General features: G+C 38.4%; 1 protein-coding gene across 2 annotated transcripts in view; it reads right to left on the reverse strand.

Annotated features, from left to right (window-relative positions):
• The window catches only part of dlg4b (discs, large homolog 4b (Drosophila)), a 34,502-nt gene that overhangs the window by 6,817 nt on the left and 4,361 nt on the right, over nucleotides 1–23,324 (reverse strand). Inside the window, exons 1-12 of one of the 2 annotated variants that reach the window (XM_051105030.1) lie at nucleotides 21,993–22,089; nucleotides 15,614–15,775; nucleotides 14,018–14,068; nucleotides 5,523–5,573; nucleotides 5,299–5,423; nucleotides 3,616–3,785; nucleotides 3,407–3,543; nucleotides 1,452–1,593; nucleotides 1,249–1,363; nucleotides 969–1,125; nucleotides 788–890; nucleotides 582–693 (exon numbers count right to left, since the gene is read on the reverse strand). In XM_051105030.1, the coding sequence (XP_050960987.1) occupies nucleotides 582–693; nucleotides 788–890; nucleotides 969–1,125; nucleotides 1,249–1,363; nucleotides 1,452–1,593; nucleotides 3,407–3,543; nucleotides 3,616–3,785; nucleotides 5,299–5,423; nucleotides 5,523–5,573; nucleotides 14,018–14,068; nucleotides 15,614–15,775; nucleotides 21,993–22,022 (1,355 nt within the window). In that variant the 5' untranslated portion in view covers nucleotides 22,023–22,089. Of the gene's footprint in view, nucleotides 1–581; nucleotides 694–787; nucleotides 891–968; nucleotides 1,126–1,248; nucleotides 1,364–1,451; nucleotides 1,594–3,406; nucleotides 3,544–3,615; nucleotides 3,786–5,298; nucleotides 5,424–5,522; nucleotides 5,574–14,017; nucleotides 14,069–15,613; nucleotides 15,776–21,992; nucleotides 22,090–23,324 lie in introns of those variants that run through there. The other variant, XM_051105028.1, reaches the window with a different exon arrangement.

Below are 23,324 nucleotides of genomic sequence, written 5' to 3' on the forward strand. Positions count from 1 at the left end.
TAGTTAATTTATTTTTATTATTTAAATAAAACATTTAAATAAAAAGCAATAATAACAATTATTAACAGTAATATTTTTTTTACTTTAAATAACAAGAATTATTTAAATAAAAACTAATAATAATAATAATAATAGCAATTATTATTTTGTGTCCCTGCATTTTTTTCTGCCAAAAAAGCTTGATGGTTTGAAACATTTGAAAGCATTTAAGACACATTTTTCTGATGTTTTTTTTAAATAAAATAATTATTAAATGTTTTTCTTTAAAATGAGCATTTCTTTCTACCTACTATGTATAGGTTTCTATGTAAGTACTGGTACTTCTGATTGGGTTGAGGCTGGAATTTAGTGATGAATTTAGTTGATGAACAAATTCTTTGTGTGGAGAAGCATTTACTCAGTATTATTACCTCATTTCTTGACCAATTACAATTTTGATTTTTTTCTCTAAAAGGTTCAGCCACAAGCAGCAGCAGCAGTAACTGACTGTTTGTAATGAAATAATACTAAATCAATTTTCTGTGTGCTTTGCTCTGGACCCTGTGTGTATGTGTGTGTGTGTGTGTTTCTGTCTTCAGTACCTGATGAAGAAGCTTCTCTTCCCGCTCCGTAATGACGCCGCTGCAGAAACTAAACTGCTGTTCATCAGCTGCTCCCGCAGATCATGAATCTTTGCCTCGAACCTGCTGTACTCTAAACACACACACACACACACACACGTGTGATGCACTGGTCTGGTTTGTCAGGACAGTGTAATTATGGCTGGATTTCTCTGTGATTTTCTCACCCTCCGGTCTGTACTGTGCGATGATGGTCACCGTCTGTCCCGCGTTCTTCAGCGCCGCCGCCGCCTGTTCATGAGTGGCATGTCGCAAATCCACACCGTTCACCTGCAACATCACGACAACATTACAGCAACGCTGGAGTGACAGTGTGTGTGTGTGTGTGTGTGAGAGAGAGAGACGTACACTCAGGATCTGATCTCCTTTCCTCAGCTCTCCGCTCAGATCAGCGGCTCCTCCCGCCAGGATGAAGGAGATGAAGATCCCCTCGCCATCCTCACCGCCCACGATATTGAAGCCCAACCCCGTAGAACCCCTGAGAATGACCACGCGCCGCGGCTCCCTACAGACACACGCGCACAGCACACCATTACTCAATGTAATATGTTTTTAATGTTAGGGTTAGACTGTATAAACGCAGCAGAAGGTGTGTGCGATGTGTGTATGTAAAGAAGAGTGTGTTGACCTGGGAATGTCCTCGTCCCCCAGCAGCAGACCTTTCGGGATGGGGGAGTAGCGGCGCGGAGACGAGGGACTGAGGGCTTGTGGGTAATCAGACATGTCCATATGAGGAGAATACGCTGCAGGGACACACACACACACGTCAGAGATCAGCTGTGTGAGCGTGTAGGAGTGTGATGGAGCGTGTGGGAGTGTGTGTGCGCTCACAGCTGGTGATGTCAGGAGGATTGTAGGCGTCTTGATGATGATGAAGAGTTTTGGCCACTCTCAGAAAAACCACGTCTCCGGTGTTTTTCAGCGCCGCTACAGCGTCCTCGTGCATCACATCCTCTAGATACATATTATTCACCTAAACACACACACACACACACACACTGTAGATCAGTGCCAGTCCATAAAACTAACCAGCATCACTGAACATCCATGATTATCATCACACACACCTCATCGTGTGTTTTACAGGATTTTGTGGAGCAGAAATATAAAACCTACAAACCCATCATTAAGATGTTTTTAGATAAAATACGAGTCCATAATCCATAATAGCGCTTCCTCCAGTAAAAAAGTCCATTTCCTGTTATCGCTCACTAGGGATGCTCGGTTTAACCGTTTAACCGTTAACCGACAGAAAGAATTTTGACCTATTAATACAATCAGTTAAATGGTTTAAAAGGTCTTTTTTTTCAGTAATTTATCAAAATATTTTAAGACGTTTGCTGGATTTTTAAAATAAAATAAAATTGTAGGCATATAACGTTAAATCGCATTTTATTATTAGGCTACATTCAGAAATAGACCTGATGCTTACACGAAATGTTTATAAATGCTATAAACATAGGCTAGGCTATTTTATTTCCCCTCACTCACAAGAAAATCCTTTCAGTTTAACAGTATTCAGAAAAGAACAAGATTGAAATACATATATAGTTCAGTTATATAAATGACAAGCCAGAATGAATTAATTTAGGTTAAAGCGAAACTGAAACTAACGTTGGGTCTCTCGTACGACACAAATCCAAATGTTTCCGTATTCGAGATGTTTTTGAATGCCAAAACAATATTTATTACGTAAACCTAGTTTTGTGCTTCACTCGCATTCCAATATCCACATAAAACAAATTGTTTGGCATAATATCACGGCAGTACATTGAGAACGATTAAGCGGTGTGATTTTTCCATATTAGCAATCCAAGTTAGCAATGCGTAACTGTGTGTGCGTGCAGCGCCGGCGCAGTCACTTGATTTTTTTTCCCTTCTAACAGTGGAAACGACTCCTTCTTGTCATACAGATAACTGAAACTGTAAATGGTTTGCCTTTATTTGTGTACATTCACAATAAAAACAAATCTTTGTGCTTTTGTAAAATAAAGAAAAATAGGACGCCGCTTTCAGCCGTCTTCCTTCGTGCAAACCAAAACTCTGCATACTAACTACTTGTTGCACAGTTTTTTCTTTTGTTTTGTTAAGTAAAAATATTTATCAAATAGGCCTGTCCATTCATTATAAATAGCCTGGCTTTATTATGTTTTTCCCCGTTCGCAGAAGCGCTGCAGGTGCGTGATGACGTGATCATGTGAATCCTCATGTTCTGTTGCTTTTCGTGCATCTAAAATTAATCCATGGAAAACTAATTTTGTTATTTTTAATGGGTCACAGACACTTGTCCTTTCTAAAATAATTCGGATTTAAAATAATCTTGTCGGTCAACAGATAATAATCGGTTAACAAGCGTCGGCTGTCGGTTAGGAAAAATAACCGACATGAACATCCCTATCTCTCACATCAAAATCCAGCCACGTATTTGTTTAGAGCTGTTTTGGCTTGTAGGAAAATTTGGACCTTAAATTAGCTAAGATGAAACTTCAAGTTCTACTGTTTATAATGATATATGGCACTTGATGCTGACTGCCAGAAAACAAAGAAAAGTGCAGGCGTGTCAGGTGCCCTGAAAACGTTCTAGGTCTTTAAGGTTTAAAAACATCTTGATGATGGATTTGTTTCATCTTTTGTCTTCTGAAGATGTGAACTGATGGGCTGGAGTGGTGTGGATTATTGTGATGTTTTTATCAACAGTTTGGACTCTCATTCTGACGGCACCCATTCACATCCACTGGTGAGACAGTGATGGAATGACACATTTATACAATACTCAGCAAACTCACAGCGAGGATCTTGTCTCCGATCTGCAGGCGTCCGTCTTTATGCGCGGCTCCTCCTTCGATGATCTTGGTGACGTAGATGCTGTTGTCTCCGGGGACGTGCTGGTTCCCCACGCCACCCGCGATGCTGAAGCCCAGACCTGCGGCACAGGATCGGCCAATCAGATCAGCTGAACATCAGCCCCGCCCACCTCGCTCACTCGCTCGCTCACCTTTAGGGCCTTTGATGAGCTTGAGCTCTGTGATTTTCTCTGCAGACGGTTTGTGTCGCAGCACGTAGAGCCGGACGATCGGCCCCGCCTCCTTCAGCGCCTCCACCGCAAAACTATGCGTGACCTCACGCACATCCACGTCATTCACGAACAGGATGCTGTCGTTCACCCTGAAACACAGATGGGTGAATCTCACTAATCATGAGAACACATCAGACACAAAATCAGACACTTCAACAAGTTCCGCTCAGGACCAGAGATCATCTCCACAGCACATTCACCACAGTTTCACTACACTGGACAAAAAACGTGTAGGATTTGAACCAAATTTCACTCAGTAATTCCTAGTAAATTTCACAAATAATTACAAAGAATCTGAAAGTTACACACACAAATGAATCTAACATTTTGAAGTCTTAAGTAAAATGGTCAGCAATAATCTGTTAAAACTCAGATTTTTTTGTTTTTACAATTTTGCAATAAAATGAATGAACTATTCTCATTATCTGAAAAAATCATAAAGCAGTATTTAATTAGTAAAACACTAATTACTAATTGTATGCTAATTTAGTAGTAAATTGAGACCTCTTTGGGGTTAAATGATTTAATTAATAAATAACTGTTGCTTAAAGAAAATGAAGCCTATTTTTGCATTGTAACATTATTTTCAAAACAATTATGTTTGAGCTAAATATATTTTATTTTCATTTATTTATTAAATAAAATTTATTGATTGATTCATGCAGTCTGTATTTGTTTAAAAGTGAAATGAGATTATTTGTATTTCATTTCATGTAGGATTTACTTAGAATTTTTACAGAGGATTTGTTAGTAAATTTGGATTACGAAGAATCAGCAAGCAACACCCTGAACTTAGTATGAAAATTCGGGGTAGAAAGACTAAAATTTTCTTCAAAATTTTTTTCTTCTGTATTTTAATTACAACTTAGAAAAATTATTAAATTGAATTAAATCTCATTCTCATTAGCTGATGAAATGCAGTGTTTAAATTAGTACATTTACAAAAAAAACGCAGTTATTTTTTGCACTAGTAAAAAAGTAATAGATTTAAAATGCATTTATTTTACACTAAGTATAGTTCAAGTCTATTAACATATTAACTGACATATCACTTGAGACTTACTGATATAAAAATTGTAGTTAAACTTTATTTGAAGTACTACTTGTGCACAATGCACATTTCTTAATATTAAGCCTAAAATATGCTTTAATGTCACTATTGCTGATGATGTGTGATATTTAAATAATATCGGTCTTTAAATGCAAAATATTTAAAGTGTACCTAACGTATACCTGCAATAGTTCCACTTTAGCACAATCAAATATACTTCAGTATATGATTAGTTGGAATTAGTTGGAATATTAAAGTACATGAAGTAAAATATTAGTTGTTCCAATTTAGCAGAGTTTAAATATCTCAGTTTAGTACACTAAAAGTACAATTGCAGGGTATTTTTATTAAGTACATAAGATGTAAATGTATTTGTAGTACACTTAGCATGAAATAAATGTATTTTAAATACATTTTAGTTTTTTGTTTTTTTCACTACGGGTACACTTGGTATCTCTTATAGTAAATTTTATGTTTGCTGATTTTAAATATAGATCATGACTAAATACATATTACGGGTGTGACATAATGGCGCAGGTGTGTTCCTGTACCTCAGCCGTCCGTCCTGCGCCGCGGCTCCTCCTGGGATGATCTTAGTGATGAAGATACTGGGATCGTCTCCTATGTGAGGGTTATCGGTCCCACCGGCGATACTGAAGCCCAGACCGGAGTTACCCTAAACACACACACACACACACACACACACTGATGTTCATGCACTAGTGCTCTGATACGATGCATTTGGGAAGAGCTGAAAGGAAGAGACGTTTCTAACCCTCTCCAGTGTGATCTCCTCATACTCCACGTCTCCGTCCATCCCGTTCATCTGAGACACAGAGAGAAAACATCACTCATCACTCATCAGGATCATCACTCACTGAGTTTCTGAGGTCTGTCATCATCATCATCTCTTCAGCACATCATCTTGGATGATTCTCAGTGACGCTCAAACAGCTTCATCAGCATCAGCTCATGACGGACTGAACAGCAGCGCTTCATCAGCATGAAATCAGACGCATTTAAGAACCAATCACCGCTGGGGGCGGAGCTTCGTAGTGAAAGATAAAAACATCACAATAATCCACAAGTAACGCACACCACTCCAGTCCATCAGTTCACATCTTGAGAAGACAAAAGCTGAAACAAATCCATCATCAAGACGTTCTGAACTATAATACACTGAGTCCATAATGTGAAAAAGTGGTCTGTTCTGAATCAGGAGAAAATCTGCACAGATCAAGCAACATTTACAAGCAAAAAAAAAAAAAAACAGCTCTAAACAAACATGTGGCTGGACTTTGATGTGAGAGACAACAGGAGATGGAATTTTTACTGGAGGAAGTGTTATTATGGATTATGGACTCAATGTATTTGAATCAAAAACGTCTTAATGATGGATTTGTTTCATCTTTTGTCTTCTCAAGATGTGAACTGATGGACTGGAGTGGTGTGGATTACTTGTGGATTATTGTGATGTTTTTATCAGCTGTTTGGACTCTCATTCTGACGGCACCCATTCACATGCATTGGTGAGACGGTGATGGAATGACACATTTAAACAAATCTGATGAACAAACAATCTCATCCTAATCTTGGATTATAATTTCATTATAATTCTGAACTATTCCTTTATGTAATCAGGGTGAGTTTTTCATCAAAAGCATCTTGAAAGCACTGAAGAACTGACACACATTGGAGACTCACAACGTAAACGACCTGAGAGAGACACGCTGGGTAATTAACATCCAGTCTGTTTCATTAACGGAGCTGAAGAACTTTAATTAAAGTTGTTTGATGAGTACCAGCACTGGAGGGCCTGTGGCTGCCTCACACACACACACACACAGTGACAGCTGATCTGATGTGTTACTGTGTGTTCATGTGGACAGAGACAGACAGGACGAGCACAGCATCACTGTACAGTCAGAGCACTGTGTGTGTGTGTGTGTGTGTGTGTGTGTGTGTCATTTGGTTGCTACGGCTACTGCATGGCAACAGCTGTGAGTCCTCTGGGAAAATCCAGTTTCCTTAGCAACTAACATTTCCATGGTAACAGTGTCAGCCTCTCAACCTCATCACAGGCCAAATGTCCATAAGCAAGAGATTACACACACACACACACACACACACACACACACGTGTTTGTTCTCGTGCTGTCTGATGACTTCTAAAAGTTTGAGTGACTTTTATCTAAACATACACACACACTCACACTTCAGTGGAATTCGCATCTGTTTAATATTCATGAGTCCAGAATTAGAACTGCATCTTTATTAATAAACATCAGATATAAATATCCAGACTCTCATTTTCTGAACTCTACTGTTTCTCTCATGTGTCTTCATGTGCAGTTATGATGGCATGACATGTTATTTGTGACCCTGGACCACAAAACCAGTCATAAGGGTCAATTTTTTTAAATTGAATGAATAAATAAGCTTTCCATTGATGTATGGTTTGTTAGGATACAACTATTTGATAATCTGGAATCTGAGGGTGCAAAAAAAATCAAAATATTGAGAAAATCGACTATTCAAATGAAGTTCTTAGCAATCCGTATTACTAATCAAACATTTCTGATATATTTACAGTAGGAAATTTACAAAATATCTTCATGGAACATGAACTTTACTTAATAACCTAATGATTTTTGGCATAAAAGAAAAATCAATCATTTTGACCCATACAATGTATTTTTTGCTGTTGCTAAAATATACCCGTGATACTTAAGACTGGTTTTGTGCTCCAGGGTCACATTTTAGTATCAGTTTTGATTTTATATTTTAATTTTAGTTCAACTTTTAGCAAATGTGTTGTGTTTCTGTCATTTTAAGAGTTATGTTATTAGTTATTACAAGTTTTTTGTTTTTGTTTTAATTAAGTACATCAAGTTAAACTGTTAATATTTTAAAATCCATTTTTATTTCTAAATGTTCCATTTTAATTTTCCATTTTAGTTAATAGTAGGCTAACTGTGTTGTGTTTTTGTCATTTTATTAGTTTGTATTTTTAAATGTTTATATATTTTTATTCACTTTGTGTTCATTTTAATTTAGTAAACTATTAATATTTTAAATCTGTTTTTATTTCTAAATTTTCTATTTTAGTTAGTATGCTAATTGTGTTGTGCTTTTGTCGTTTTTAATAGTTTTTTAAATATGCCTATTTTCTATGAATTTTTATTTGAGCTTTAGTTATTTTGAATCTTTCTTTTCTTTTCTATTTTCCATTTTTGTTTTAATTTAAGTTGAAAGTTTCAATAATTTGTTGTGTTTTGCTATTTTAATAGCTTTTTAAAATATGCCTATTTAGTTTTTAGTGAAGCTCAGGGTTGCCAGGTTTTTTACAACAAAACCCGCGCAATCGTGTTTGGAGTGGTCTCCCCCAGTAAAAATTACGTTCCGGGGTAAAATACACATTTTGTGGCGGGGGTTGCCCTGGTACAATTCGCATTCCAGAGGCTAAAATATAATTACTGATGTCGCTTCAACCCGCTGACATGAAAAACAACCCGTGGCAAAAGTGTTAAAGTAGCCCAATTCCGCGTGAAAACCGCCAACTTGGCAACACTGGTTAAACTATTAATATTTGGAATCATCCCAGGAAAGATGGTAAAAATGGTGAAAACTTAAAAGTCACAGTGACGTTGTGTAAAACACACATTTAACCTGAGATCCTGTCGAAAGAACCGTCTAAACCAGCTAACCGGTTCAGCTGGTGACCACTACACATGACCAGTTCAAATGGTCAAGCTGATTTAGCATGCTGACACTAAACAGACTGCACTAATAACTATCTTAACCAGTAGCAGAATCACCCGTCAGTTTAACTAAACTCAGCTGTAGTTCACTAGCGTCTCACACTCCTCCTCCTGCGTGACATCACAGCGATCATGCCACGCAGTTGCCATGACAACGTGCACAGACTGCATCACACCATCACTCTGGTCACCATGGAGACGATGCAGCGCTCAGCAGAAATCTGGCAACTGTCAACAAGACGCACAAATACACAGGACAAAACACGCTCTTACCATAAACACACAGTTTACCACGGTAACCTCACCACACTCACAGAAGCTTCTCAACCTTGCATTCTCACGCTCGTCTTTTTCACATAACTGTGATATTTTGGCATAAACTGGTTACTATAGTGATTTCTGTTAGGAATAGACACTAGCGTGATGGTGGTATTCCATTCAGTGCCATGTAAAATCACAGTAATCAAACAGAGGCACGATATTACCATCACTGTACCACGGTAATACCACAGCAGCCTTTACAAGAGAATCACTTGATACACACACACACACACACACACACAGTGGTCTCACTGTACCCTCTCCCTCTCTCTCTCTCTCTCCTGACACACTCGCAAACAGCTGTCACACACACGCACACACACACATCTGTCTCTCTCTCTCCTCACACACACACACACACACACACACAACACACACACACATCATCTGTCTCTCTCTCTGTCTCTCTCACACACACACACACACACACACACATCTGTCTCTCTCTCACACACACACACACACACACACACACACACTGTCTCTCTCCTCCTCACACACACACACACATCTGTCTCTCTCTCTCCTCACACACACACACACACACACACAAACACACACACACATCTGTCTCTCTCTCTCCTCACACACACACACACACACACACACATCTCTCTCTCTCTCTCACACACACACACACACACACAAACACACACACACATCTGTCTCTCTCTCTCCTCACACACACACACACACACACACAAACACACACACACACACACACTCTCTCTCTCTCACACACACACACACACACAACACACACACACATCTGTCTCTCTCTCTCCTCACACACACACACACACACAAACACACACACACATCTGTCTCTCTCTCTCCTCACACACACACACACACACACAAACACACACACACATCTGTCTCTCTCTCTCCTCACACACACACACACACACACAAACACACACACACATCTGTCTCTCTCTCTCACACACACACACACACACACACACACACATCTGTCTCACCGTCAGTCTCTGTCTGTGTCTCTTGGCTTTGCGCACGTTGCTGATGAATCTTCGGCCCATCTTCTTCGCGTACCAAACCGACACGAACATGACGTCAGAGCCGCGGGATTACATCACACACGCGTTCACACCGACGCCGAATCAAACCGAACCGAACCGAACCGAACCGGATCGTTTAGAGTCCGACCGAAGGAGAAGGAGATCTGAGAGACAATCCGCGACCGTCCGTCAACCGCGGACAGATGACGATGATGAGGATGAGGAAGATGATGAAGATGATGAAGATGATGATGACAGCAGTCCTGGCGCCTCAGTGTCGTTTCATCTTCCGCTTCAGCCGGAATCACGAGCGCAAAATGAACCTCGAGACGCACAGAAATGAGCTACAGACGCGCGCGAGGAGCTTCATCCTGCTGCCGCGCGACCGTTACACACACACACACACACACACACACACACACACACACACACCGCTCTCCCGCGCGCGCTTTCTCTCTCACAGGTTTGCTGCTTCAGTTACTCGTTCTGACAGAAAAAGGCGCCAGTAACAGTAATGGAGATGAAAAAAGGGATGAAAAGCTAATGATAATTAATTAAATTATAATTTACAATTAAAGTAAATAAATATACATTTTAAAATATAAGCGATCAAAATAAACCCTTTAATTTATTTACCTGCATGTCACGTGACCGTTAACTGTCATCACTCAACCGTCTCTTCGATAAATTATTAAAATTTATACATTTTCAGGGGAACTTCAAGAAATATTTTAACTGAAAAAAAGACTGGGAATTGCTGATGTAGGTTTATAACAGAGTAGAACAAAATAGAACAGATGCTGTAAGTGATTTTTGAGACGCCTGACAGACAGAGCTGTGTGGATTACTTACAAACTGTAATCCGTTACTGATTACAAATCACATGACAAAAATTGTAGTCAGTAATGAATCCATTACACATTTTAGGCCATATAATCAGACTACTTTTAGATTACTTTTGACCTAACTCGGTTATCATCGATTTAAACAGAATAATTTTGTACCATAATGATGTAAAAACACAAAGAGTGAGAAAATATAATTGTTATATTAAATCAAGGTTTCCCAAAGTGGGGTTTGTAAAGGAACTGCAGGGGGTTTGTGAGTTTAATGAAACGCTAACAAGTGACTTAAATCGTAAAAATGTAAAATTAAAATAAATAATTTAAAAATAACAATCAAAATAATTCACTTACTAAAAAGGCGAAATATTTTATATTTACCTGTACGCTATATGACCATTGACCAGAGAACCGTGATCATGCAAATGTGATACTTAATCATACTTAATTATATACTTAATTATAATGAAGTAATTAATTAATACTTAATTATTAAAACTTAACTAACTAAAAATCTTAGGGGTAATTAAAGGGGTCATTGATTATAATTTTACTTTTTTAACTTTAGTTAGTGTGTAATGTTGCTGTTGGAGCATAAACAACGTCTGTAAAGTGACGACGCTCAAAGTTCAGTGCGAAGGAAGAGATTGTCTGTTACAGAATTGCTGACTGAGCACCCCTTTACATGAAACGTTCAGATGACAACACGTTTGAGAATGTCTGCAAACAAAAAATAATACGAATTTGTGCATTTTAATGAGTTTGAAAGACAAACTTTCAATAATACATAATACATGGCTAAACTGCAGTGACATTATAAAAAAATACAAATGAATGTGTTCATCTGTAGTTGATGCAGTGTTGAAAACTTCTTAAACCAATGCTGTCGCCACCTGACTAATGACTGATCTACGTGTGAATGTCCACAAAACTGGACTTTCTGAGTGTGTATGAGCGGGAGACTGTTAGAAAGGAACATTTAAAAGATAAAAAAGAGGAATAAGACAAAATCAATAAATGATGCAGAATTTATTGCTATTGTGTGAATAATATGTAATCATGTCATCAATAAAAAAGTAACTGATTACGGATATTTTAAACTGAAACATGTACATGTACTTCGTTTTTGCAATCTGATTACGTAATCCAGATTACATGTAATCAGTTTCTACCCAGCTCTGCTGACAGATATGAGAAACACACCTGACTGTCTAAAATGCTAACATGGCAAAAAATGGCAAAACCAGATGTAATGATCATTACAGCACAAACAGAGACATCAGTCAGTCTGTGGAGCGAACAGTGCCGTGAGCTCAGTACTGCTGTTGAACTTTCTGTGGAGTTCACACTCAAACACTAAATCAAGAAAAATCTTCAGCACAGGGTTATTATTCACCACATTACTCTCTCAATCTCACTCTCTCATGAAGTGTTCCTGTTGCTATGGAGACCAACATCCCTGCCATCTCCATGGTGATTTGTGTGCTAGTGCGAGTGCAGGAGAGGCAGAGCATCCGTCTGTCTGTCACCTGGAGCTCCGCCCACCACCCTGCGTCACATGACTCATCTGGACAAAAACACCTGACGACCGGCACAAAGTCTCACACTGACCAATTACAGCCCACTTACACAGGAACGTCAGCTGACGGACACGTCAACTGACCAACCACACAGCACATCTGCACTTGGAGGCGGGGCCATCTCAAATCAGAACATCTGTCACAGATTTCAAGTGCACAAACTCTGTCTCTGTCTCAATACACTCACCTGAGCTCTTGACTACTTGAGATCACCAATCTCAGTGCTCTTAACGCACACTACATCTACACTTCAGAGCAGTGTTCATGGATAAAGGACAATAACTATGATAACAACAGACATGTATAATTTTAAAAATCATTTTGAATTTAAAAGACTAACTAACGTGACAACTATAACGATAACGACACAGACCAGCGATATCGATGCAAACCGTTTTAAAGCGATTTTTTTTTACACTGATGAATGATAAAAACATTAACGGCCAATCAGAATCTACTGATTCTGAATCTACTGAATCTATCAAGAGCTCAAATGCTTAAAGCAACAGACGTCAAATATATCAGCAGATATCACTGCTGTGGACACTAATTGAGTGTTTACTAGTGCATTACTGATGCACTATTTCCTATTTAATACTGTACAGCTGCTTTGTCACAATCTGTATTGTTAAAAGCACTATATAAATAAAAGTGACTTGACTTGACTTGACTAATATAGTTATCAATATCAGGTTTCAAGAAATAAAAAAGGTAATTATGACTCACAATTCAGACTTTTTTTCTCACAATTTTGGAAATTAAGTCAAAATAATATAGAACATAAATTATACAAAAGATAGGCTAAATAAAAACAAAAAATGTAAGCTTAAGATATTTAAAAAATGATTTAAAAGATATATAATTATACATCAGATACAAAGTCAGAATTCTGAGAAGAAAAATTGGAATTGTGAGATAAAAATCACAATTATTTTTTATTCCATGGTGAAAAAAAAAAAAAAAAACTGACAAAAATTCTCAATATCTATGTAAAAAGTCAGGATTTTGACATAAGAAATCGTATATATAAGACTGTGAGTAAACTTGGAATTGTGACAAAAAAATTCACAATTCTATTAATATCTTGTAATTCTGACATTTTTCTTCTTAGAACTGTGAGATGAAAAGTCACAATTACATACATATTTTTTTATCCTGTGGTGAAAACAAGCGTCCATAATGAAAAACACTTCTAAAGCATTTATTAATTTTAGTTAATGTTAATTTCAGCATTTACTAGTACGTTACTAAACACAAATGTTTTATGTGTTAATATTATATAATGGACCTGAGCTAACATGAACTAACAATTAATCGTTCTATAGTTCTGTTAACACAGATACTGTAACAAATGAAGAGTTCAGATGCAAAAGCCTCTAAATTCATCTGATATTTTTCTCTAAAATAAGCATTTTAATCAGGCTCCTATGAATCGGTTTCTATGTAAGTACCAGCACTTCTGATTGAGCTGAGGCTGGGATTTAGTGAGTTTGAAGTCAAAGTGTTTGATGGACGTGTACTGTGTGTCAGGAGCATTCACTCACTATCATTATCTCATTTTTGACCGAGGTGGCTTTTAGCTGGTTTTGCATCTGATCTCTTCAAATGTACCGCTTTTATTGTAAAGTGTTAATGAGTTCTGTCAAAACTCCACTTGCATGTTTTTTTTAACACTATGTTGTATTGTGTCCAATCGAGTAAGAAGGAGGAGGAGGAGGCGGAGGAGGAGGAGGAAGAGCGCTTACCAGAGTAGAGGTGGCGTAGTAGGGCGCGTGACCGCTGGGGAGCAACACCGGCTGAAACACACACAACACAGACGCTAGTTACAGGAGAGAGCAACTAGTTAGAGCAATTGCTACATTACATTGGTAACATTCAGAGCAGCGAATCAGCATATTAGAATGATTTCTGCAGGATCATGTGACACTGAAGACTGGAGTAATGATGCTGAAAATTCAGCTGCACATCACAGAAATAAATTACATTTTAACAGAAATTCACATAGAAAACAGCTGTTTGAAATTGAAATAATATTTTACTATTTTACTGTATTGTCTGTGATCAAACAAAGGCAGCCTTGGTGAGCAGAAGAGACTTCTTTCATATACACACAGTGTACATAGGCGTGTGTGTGTGTGTGTGTGAGGAGAGTCACTGGTATGGAGAATCATGTGACTAGTAGTTAGCGATTAATAGGAACAAAACAAATAAAAATAATCTAATATAAATTAAAAATACAACACATTTTAAAGTGAAGCTGTAAGATTTCACAAATCAATTTATTATAAACAAAAATATTTATTGCTCCTGCTGTACGGCAACCTTAAATGATTTAAAAGGCACCTTAAATAAACTGCATTATTATTATGATTATGATTATTATTATTATTAAACTATGCAGGAAACCCAGTCAGTTGACACATTACTATAATATTAAAGAGTGCAACAAATTTAAATATTATTCATTTTAAGGTTAAATTGTTTAAAAAAATTGCAAACAAACATATAAATTGCACACAAGGCTTAGATAGGCTACTTTTCAATGATACAATCAAGTTTCTGCTCCAGTTTGTTGTTGAAATAAAACAAAACTTGTTTTCATGACAGATTTATTCAAACATACATTAAATAATGACGTAAAAATATAATAAATATGTCATATAGTGCATATATTAATCAAAATGTTCCTTTCTGGAGTTATTGTTTCTAGCTGACTATGGCGTTTATGGTCATTGACTGTCTTTCCTGACAATATTGATCTTGAGATGTTTTCTTGATGCTCAAATCACTGACTGATGGATTACATGATTCATGATTTCAGTGAGTTGCTCTGTTTCTTCTGATGTTGATTTGCTCCTGTAACTAATAGTAAAGAGGAAGTGATGATCGCTTCACTACAGCTGAATCTGTGGCCACACTAAAACAGCACTTACTGATTAAATTTAGTGTAAAAACTTGACAGAATTTAAGAATCATATCAAAAGAAACAAAGCACAGATTCTTGTGATTAATAGATGTCTGATGTGCCATAAATAACATTTAACGATTTAAGAACTGATACTGAGATGATTATATCTATTAATAAACTGACATTGTTAAGCATGACCATAGATCATCTGCTGTAAATGAGACTGTTGCTTCATCAGCGGAGGGGATTGACCTGTGTGTCCCGCTTTGAGACGTCAAAGGCCTTGTTACTGTTTTATGATGAGGTCAGAGGTGAAGCTGAGGTCAAAGGTCATGGTTTAAAGCCGCATTACAGCTCTGAGCGGATGTGTGCTGACGGACATATGACGACCTCAAACTGACACACACACACTTCACCAGGACTGAAGTCTCACCTTAGCAGGTGATACGTGCATCTGGGGCGTGTAACCGTGGATACCGTCGATGGGGGCGTGTCCGCCGTCGCTGACGTGCAGCATCTCTGCGGACTTTCCTGCGGTCAGGTGAGCGGGACTGTGCTGCAGCGGCGGCGTCTCCTCGTCATGGTAACGGTACTTCTGCACACACAAACCAAGAACAGCTCACACACACACACACACACTACAATTTCATAGATATATTTAATATATCTATATTTTATGTTATATATAGCTATATAAACCCCATTTATTTAATCAAAAAAACAGAAAAAACTGTAATATTGCAAATGTTATTACAAAATAAAATAATGTTTTTTATTCTAATCTACTTTAAAATATAATTTATTCCTGTGATGCAAATCTGAATTTTCAGCATCATTACTCCAGTCTTCAGTGTCACATGATCCTTCAGAAATCATTCTAATATGCTGATTTATTATTAGAATGATCAATGTTGGAAACAGTTGTGCTGACAAATATTGTTTTGGAACCTGTGATTCTTTTTTCAGGATTCTTTGATCAATAAAAGGTTAAAAGAACAGCATTTATTTAAAATAGAAAGGTTTTCTAATAATGTAAATCTAAGCTATCACTTTTTATTAATTTAACACATCCTTGGTGAATAAAAGTATTAACGTCTTTCAAAAAAAGAAAGAATAAAAATGTACTGACCCCAAACTTGTGAACAGAAGTGTATATTGTTAGAAAACCTTTTTATTTTAAATAAATGCTGTTCTTTTTAACCTTTTATTGATCAAAGAATCCTGAAAAAAAAAAAAACAGGTTCCAAAACAGTATTTGTCAGCACAATGTTTCCAACATTGATAATTCTAATAATAAATCAGTATATTAGAATGATTCCTGAAGGATCATGTGACTCTGAAGACTGGAGTAACAGCTGATGAAAATTCAGCTGCGCATCACAGGAATAAATTATATTTTAAAGTAGATTAAAATAAAAAACATTATATTGTAATAACATTTTGCAATATTACTGTTTTTTTCTGTATTTTTGATCAAATAAATGCAGCCTTGATGAGCAGAAGAGACTTCTTTTAAACATTACAAGTCTTACTGATCCCAAACTTTTGAGTTGTAGTGTATATTTTAAAAAATTCTTATATATATATATATATATTATATTATATTTTTTATTTATTGGATAAACCTTAAATAATAATAAAACCCTTAAATAACAATAAAATATAATAATAATAACCCTTAAAACACATTATGATGACAAACACGGACTGAAGTATGTGTGTTGAGAGGTTCAGCTGAAGGTCGATGACAAATAAAGATAAAATCTAATATTTAATATTCAGTGTAATAGTAGTGTTATATTTGTGTTATATTGATTGCTTGATGATTTCAAGTGTTTCTGAAAAAAATATGCACATATGCATGAAGCAGACGCACAGATTGTGGGATCGTCCAGAGGGGGGCGACACAGAGCTGCTCAGTATTCCACTCAGAGCCCACTGCAGCTGAGGAGGCTGATGATGTCATCAGAGCGGGACGAGACGCCATTCAGACCCTCAGCAGAAGAACAGTGCAGCAACACACACACACACACACACACACACACACACACAGCAGTGGGAGTCTATGGCAGTTTTAAATTCATAATCTGTTGTTTGGTGTGCTGCTTCTCTGAATCGGATCACTGTGTGTGTGTGTGTGTGTGACAGTGAGAGACAGTGTTTCCCACGCTCTCTCTCTCATTCAGTGCACGATGCTGCTCTGGTTGCCATGGAAACTGGCTCTGATAGCACTGTTGCATAGCAACTGACATCACCAGCAACACAAAAATGAAGATGAAAGAAGCAAATGACGGTCTTCAGACTTATGAATGTGTGTGTGTGTGTGTGTGTGTGTGTGTGTTCAGTGTTCAGAATGGCTGCTAGTTTGATCCTGAAGAGTGAAACAGTGTGACGCTTTCACAGCATTGATCCGTTTGATTGAGAGGAACATCAGCCAATCTGACTCGACCGATCGGGGCGGGACCATCTGTTTATCTGACCAATGGAGCGTTCAGGAAATGTGCTTCAATCTTAATTTCTGCAGCTGTATTTAGTGAGGCTAATGATGCAGAAACACTCACTTTAGCTTTAAAACGACTCGTTTGATTCATCCGCTGATCCTTAAATAAACGTTCACACGGCCGTCTGAGCCAGTGTGCTGTGATCAAACTCATCAAACTGAAAATATTTACTAAAAACAGACTCTTTTCTTCATCTCAACACCAGCTGCTCATCTCACACACACACGGCTGTGTGCCAAATCCCATACTTCACTACTGTATAGCAGGTGAAAACAGCATGTGAAAAGAGCAGCGTGTCTGAATTCAGCATTCATAGTAAACGAAACGAAACCGAATGACCTGATTCTGAAGTGAAGCGCACCTGATAGCACTTTAATATCCCATGAGGCCACAGGAGAGTTTGTGAATGACAGTGATGACACGTCTGACGCACACATGGTCACATGATAACTGTAGTACGTCCAGATTTCATTCATACTATATACAACATACTTGTTTTGTGAAGTAACTGCTTATCAAAGACCAGAATCAGAGGGCGTGTGATTTCAGACGCAGCCCAAGACTTTGCTTCATTGCGGCTCAATTCACATGTTTTTGAGTAAATCACCGGAGCTGTGAATGACTGTTGTGATTTTATCGATTACTCAGATAATAAAGTTGGGTTCCCAGAATGATCCCAAAACCAGTATTTGTGACCTTTGTTTCTGGTTAGCCAGGAAAGTTCTCCTTATGGCAATAGAACAGTCTTTTTTTAGGCGCACAGAACATTCCCCGAAACTCATCCAGACCCTGCACAGCATAAATGACTTCAGATGAATGAGCATCAATAATCAGTGCTACATAATAATCACTTGTGTTTCACTGTTATTTCTACATTTTATCAGGATAAACACCGGATTACAACTCATAGTCATGTAATTTTGCAAAATGCAGTTTATGATTATGAAAAATGAGTTGACAGGTTTAAAAATAAAACCTCAAAATAACCTGTAGGGAATGTTCTCTACTGGTTCTCCTTAGGTTCTCACAAAAAAAGGTTTAATTTTTAGTTACAGAAAAGAACCGACAGATAATTTTTCTAAAACATTCTCTTTTGGTTTCCCAAAAATGCTGAACGTCTCATGTGTGACGTGCTCTATGAATGAGTGTATCAGAACACATGTGACCCTGGACCACAAAACCAGTTATAAGGGTCCATTTTGTTGAAATTGAGATTTACACATCATCTGAAGGTTCAATAAATGAGCTTTCCATTGTTGTATGGTTTGTTAGGATAGGACGATATTTGGCCGAGATACAACTATTTGAAAAATATTGAGAAAATCACCTTTAAATTTGTCCAGATGAAGTTCTTAGCAATGCATATTACTAATCAAAAATGAAGTTTTGATATATTTACAGTAAGAAATTTACAAAATATCTTCATGGAACATGATCTTTACTTAATATCCTAAAGATTTTTGGCATAAAAGAAAAATCGATCATTTTGACCCATACAATGCATTTTTGGCTATTGCTGCAAATACACCTGTGATACTTATGACTGGTTTTGTGCTTCATGTTGCAAGTCTTGTGTGTTTGTTCACACAGATTGTGTTTGTGCTGAAAAAGACGCCAGTTGAGCTTCTTTTAATGTGAGTGCTGTAGTTTTACAAATGTTACTTCAATTGTGTTATAAAAATGTTTTAAATGTTGAAAAAACTAAATCAAAATCTTAAAGTTTGAATTCTGAAAAAAAATGTGATTATATTTTTTGCCGTATCACCCAGCCCTGCTGTAAAGTCACGTGACTGATCATGTGACTCAGCGGCTGCGTCTGAAATCTCAGCAAGTTGACTTGTTTCCTCACTATCAAGCAAAAAGTTTGAGCACAGAGCTCACGCTCTCACACAGCTCATCCTAAATGATCGTCCCGTCATCATTCTCAAACCTGTTTTGAAGAACACTGGGAACCAAACGACACTAGATCCCACTGACCTTCACTGTATGAACAGAAACACTGAGACATTTCTCAAAATAAGTGAATCAAACAGGTTTCAAAATTCAGGCAGTGAATGATGATGACAGAAGGTTCAGTTTTGGCCAAACTGTCGCTTTAAGAGTCTGTGAATAAATGTGTGAGGCTGGTGGGATTTCATAAGTTCTTACATAAAGCAGAAGAACATACAGTTCACACCAGAGCTCTAGCGACTAAAGTTTGAAACAAACACATCTCTACAGCTGTAAAATCTGCTGGAGCACATCCACACAGACACATGAGATCACAGGAGCGTCTGCCATGAAGATCCTCCACAACCAACACATGAAGCTCAAGACCGAGATCTGCTGCTCCACCTGCTGGATGATCCTCAAGAAGATTCACGACCAGCAAGAAAACATCTAATAATCACTCATTATAATTTATAATGAGGGGTGGGGCTAACATTATAACTGAGAATCACCTGAGCCGTAAATGTCATGTGACCAAAGACGGTGACGGCCAATGACAACATGGCACATTATGTTGAGTTTCACTCTTACTAACCGTTTTCATACATGAACATACTTTTTAATGACCACAGAGCAAGATTCTGAACGAATATAGTAACCACAAGACAGTATGCAATTTCAGATGCAACCACATCTCGAGGTGTTCACATTCACTGTTGTTTGTGGATTCTCACAGGTGGATTCCAGTGGTTTTAATAGCAATGTGATTGTGAGCTTCATGTGAGGGTGAAGGGTTACACACACAGCTTTCACATCGGTTAAACTCAGAAAACGCCATTCTGACCGACAGAAAACCGCTTGTTTTGACTCCTGTGTGATCAGTGCTTCATTCATCACTACAACTACTGATGATAGAAATGTGAATATGATCACAGCTCCAATCTCAGATCCTGTGCTGTGATGTCACTAGCTACTTTACACTAGCTCCAAACTGAAATATTGCAAAAAATTGCATAAGCAGCACCGTTTCCATCCTATGTCTTCAACAAATTAAAATCATCACTACCTGGGAAACACACAAAGTATATAATAAATGAATGAAACTTGCTGCAACTGGTGAAAACTGTTGCTCCTTTTTCCTAAACGATGATTATCTTGCATTCAGATGTGATGTCAGTGACACGGTTATGGAAGTGATTATATATCAGGCATTTCAGAATTATTAAAACACCATTCGAGAATGTGTGCAACAGTGTTGCCAAGTCCACAGTTTTCATGCAAAATTAGGCTACTTTAACACTGTTGCCGCGGGTTGAAGTGACCCCAATAACCTGATTTTTAGCCCCTGGAATGCAAATTTTACTGGAGGAACTGTGTATTTTACCCCCAGAATGCGATTTTTACCAGACAAAACTCCTTGAAACACAACCGGGCTAGTTTTGGGCCAGTTTTGAGTAGCAATAGGCCGGGTTTTGTTGTGAAAACCTGGCAACCCTGGTGTGCGATGAGATTGGATGCGCTGGTTAGTTCAGTTATCCAGTCACACGATCTGCTGAGGCAAAGTCACATGACGCTTTTGATCAAGGAATCTATTCCACAAATGTGTTTCCACTGTAGTTTATGCGCCTGTTTTCCTACTGGATAAAACAAATGCTCTGACTCAGTTAAGTGCACGTGTTTTTTATGCACATGTTTAGGATGTTGCACATCTTTGTGTTCGATGCAGCATTTTTTATGCAATATCCCAAAATTCACATAAAAATATGTGGATGAAAACACAGCTAACGACAGTGTCAAAAACATACAGAAATAGTCACAGATTGTTCTGAATGTTCTTCAGACGGGAGCTAACCAACCCACGCTAACTAGCCTAATCTTGAGCTGTTGGTCAAATCTAAAAGTGCCCATGAAGGAAACGGCTTAATAAACACATTAAACGCTCCACATGAAGATCATTAGATCAGGACAAGTCAATTAACAACTCTGTAACAACACGTCATCAACATGCACCTAATGAACAGGCCAAACACACACACACACACACACACACACACAGGTGTAAATCAGCAGCAACACTAAACACACACATGAGCTGCTCACACACACCTGCTGGTTCTGAAGGAACAGTTTAAGAGCAGCACAACTCACACACACACACACACACACTCACACAGTGTGTGTTATATAAAGTAAGATGAGATGCTGCACACACACACACACACACACAGCTGTATAAATGAGACGAGAGCTCGAGACAGCGGCGCCGAAGGAACGCGCGCGCGTGAGAACGCTGCGGTATTTAGACACGTCGCGCGCACACGCACTCGCTCCCTCACACACACGCACACTCACACGCGCGGGCGCGGGCTGCAGCGGTCTTACCTTAGTGGTCACTATACACAGGCAGTCCATGTCAGGACTGAGGGGCGACAGAAGCGCTGATTCCCCCCCACCCTCCCCGCTCTCTCCCTCCGCCGGTCGAGCCTCCTCTCCTCCTCGAGCGCCCGTTCACTCACTGTCTCTCTCTCTCTCTCTCTCTCTCTCTCTCCGTCTCACAGCTCGCGCGGGAGAGACAGACGGGTGGGGGGACGAGAACAACAGAACGACACGCGCGTGAAAACATGAGCGGAAACGCGAGGAGAGGCGGTGGGTGACTACTGTTGCCATGGCAGCCAACTGTTGTTGCTCTGGCAACTGACGAGCAGTTGCCATGGAGACTGACAGAGGCTGTTACCATGTGGAGCAGCGGTGCGGCAGCGCGACTGACGCGCGGGGTCAAAGTTGAGGGACGAGAAGAAGCCGAGGATCCTTCATCTGCGGAGCCGCGCGGAGCTTCTCACCTGCACTGAAGTCGAAGTGAAGTTTTCCGGCGTCACGCGAAACGGACTCGACTGGATTTGGCCTGCGAAATTTCGCCGAGCATCAGTGAATGTGAGCGCGCTTAAAAGTGCGCGCGCCACTGGTTTGGAAAGTCAAGATTTGAGCGGTTTTTAACTGGTTTACAGCTTTCTCTTGCTAAATCAGCTTCTTTTAGCTGTTTGGGTTTTTTTTTTTTTTTTTTTTTGCAGATTTTTTAAATTCATCTCAGCATTGTGTTAAATCCGGTTAAAACATACTAGCAACATGCTAGCAGCATGAGAATCATGTTAGAACATGCTAACAACACGCTGGTACCTTGCTAATCATGCTAGCAACAGGCTAATAACCCACTAATCATGCTAGTATCATGCTCATAATGCTAGAAACATGTTAACAACGTGCTAATCATGTTAGCAACATGCTAATAATTTGTTAATCATACTAGCAACATGCTAGTAACATGCTAATAATGCTAGAATCGTATTAACAATGTGGTAATAATGCTAGCAACAGGCCAAAAATTCGCTAATCATACTAGTAACATGTTAATAATGCTAGAAACATGTTAGCAACTTGCTAATCATGCTAGCAACATACTAATAATTTGTTAATCATACTAGCAACATGCTAGTATCATGCTAATAATGCTAGAAACATGTTAACAATGTGGTAATAATGCTAACAACAGGCTAATAATTCGCTAATCATACTAGTAACATGTTAATACTGCTAGAAACAGGTTAACAATGTGCTAATCATGCTGGTAACAGGCTAATTATTCACTAATCATACTAGCAACATGCTAGTAACATGCTAAAAAGCTAGAAACATGTTAACAACGTGCTAGTCATGCTG

Source organism: Labeo rohita, unplaced genomic scaffold (assembly GCF_022985175.1).
Source record: "Labeo rohita strain BAU-BD-2019 unplaced genomic scaffold, IGBB_LRoh.1.0 scaffold_87, whole genome shotgun sequence".
Lineage (NCBI taxonomy): Eukaryota > Metazoa > Chordata > Actinopteri > Cypriniformes > Cyprinidae > Labeo > Labeo rohita.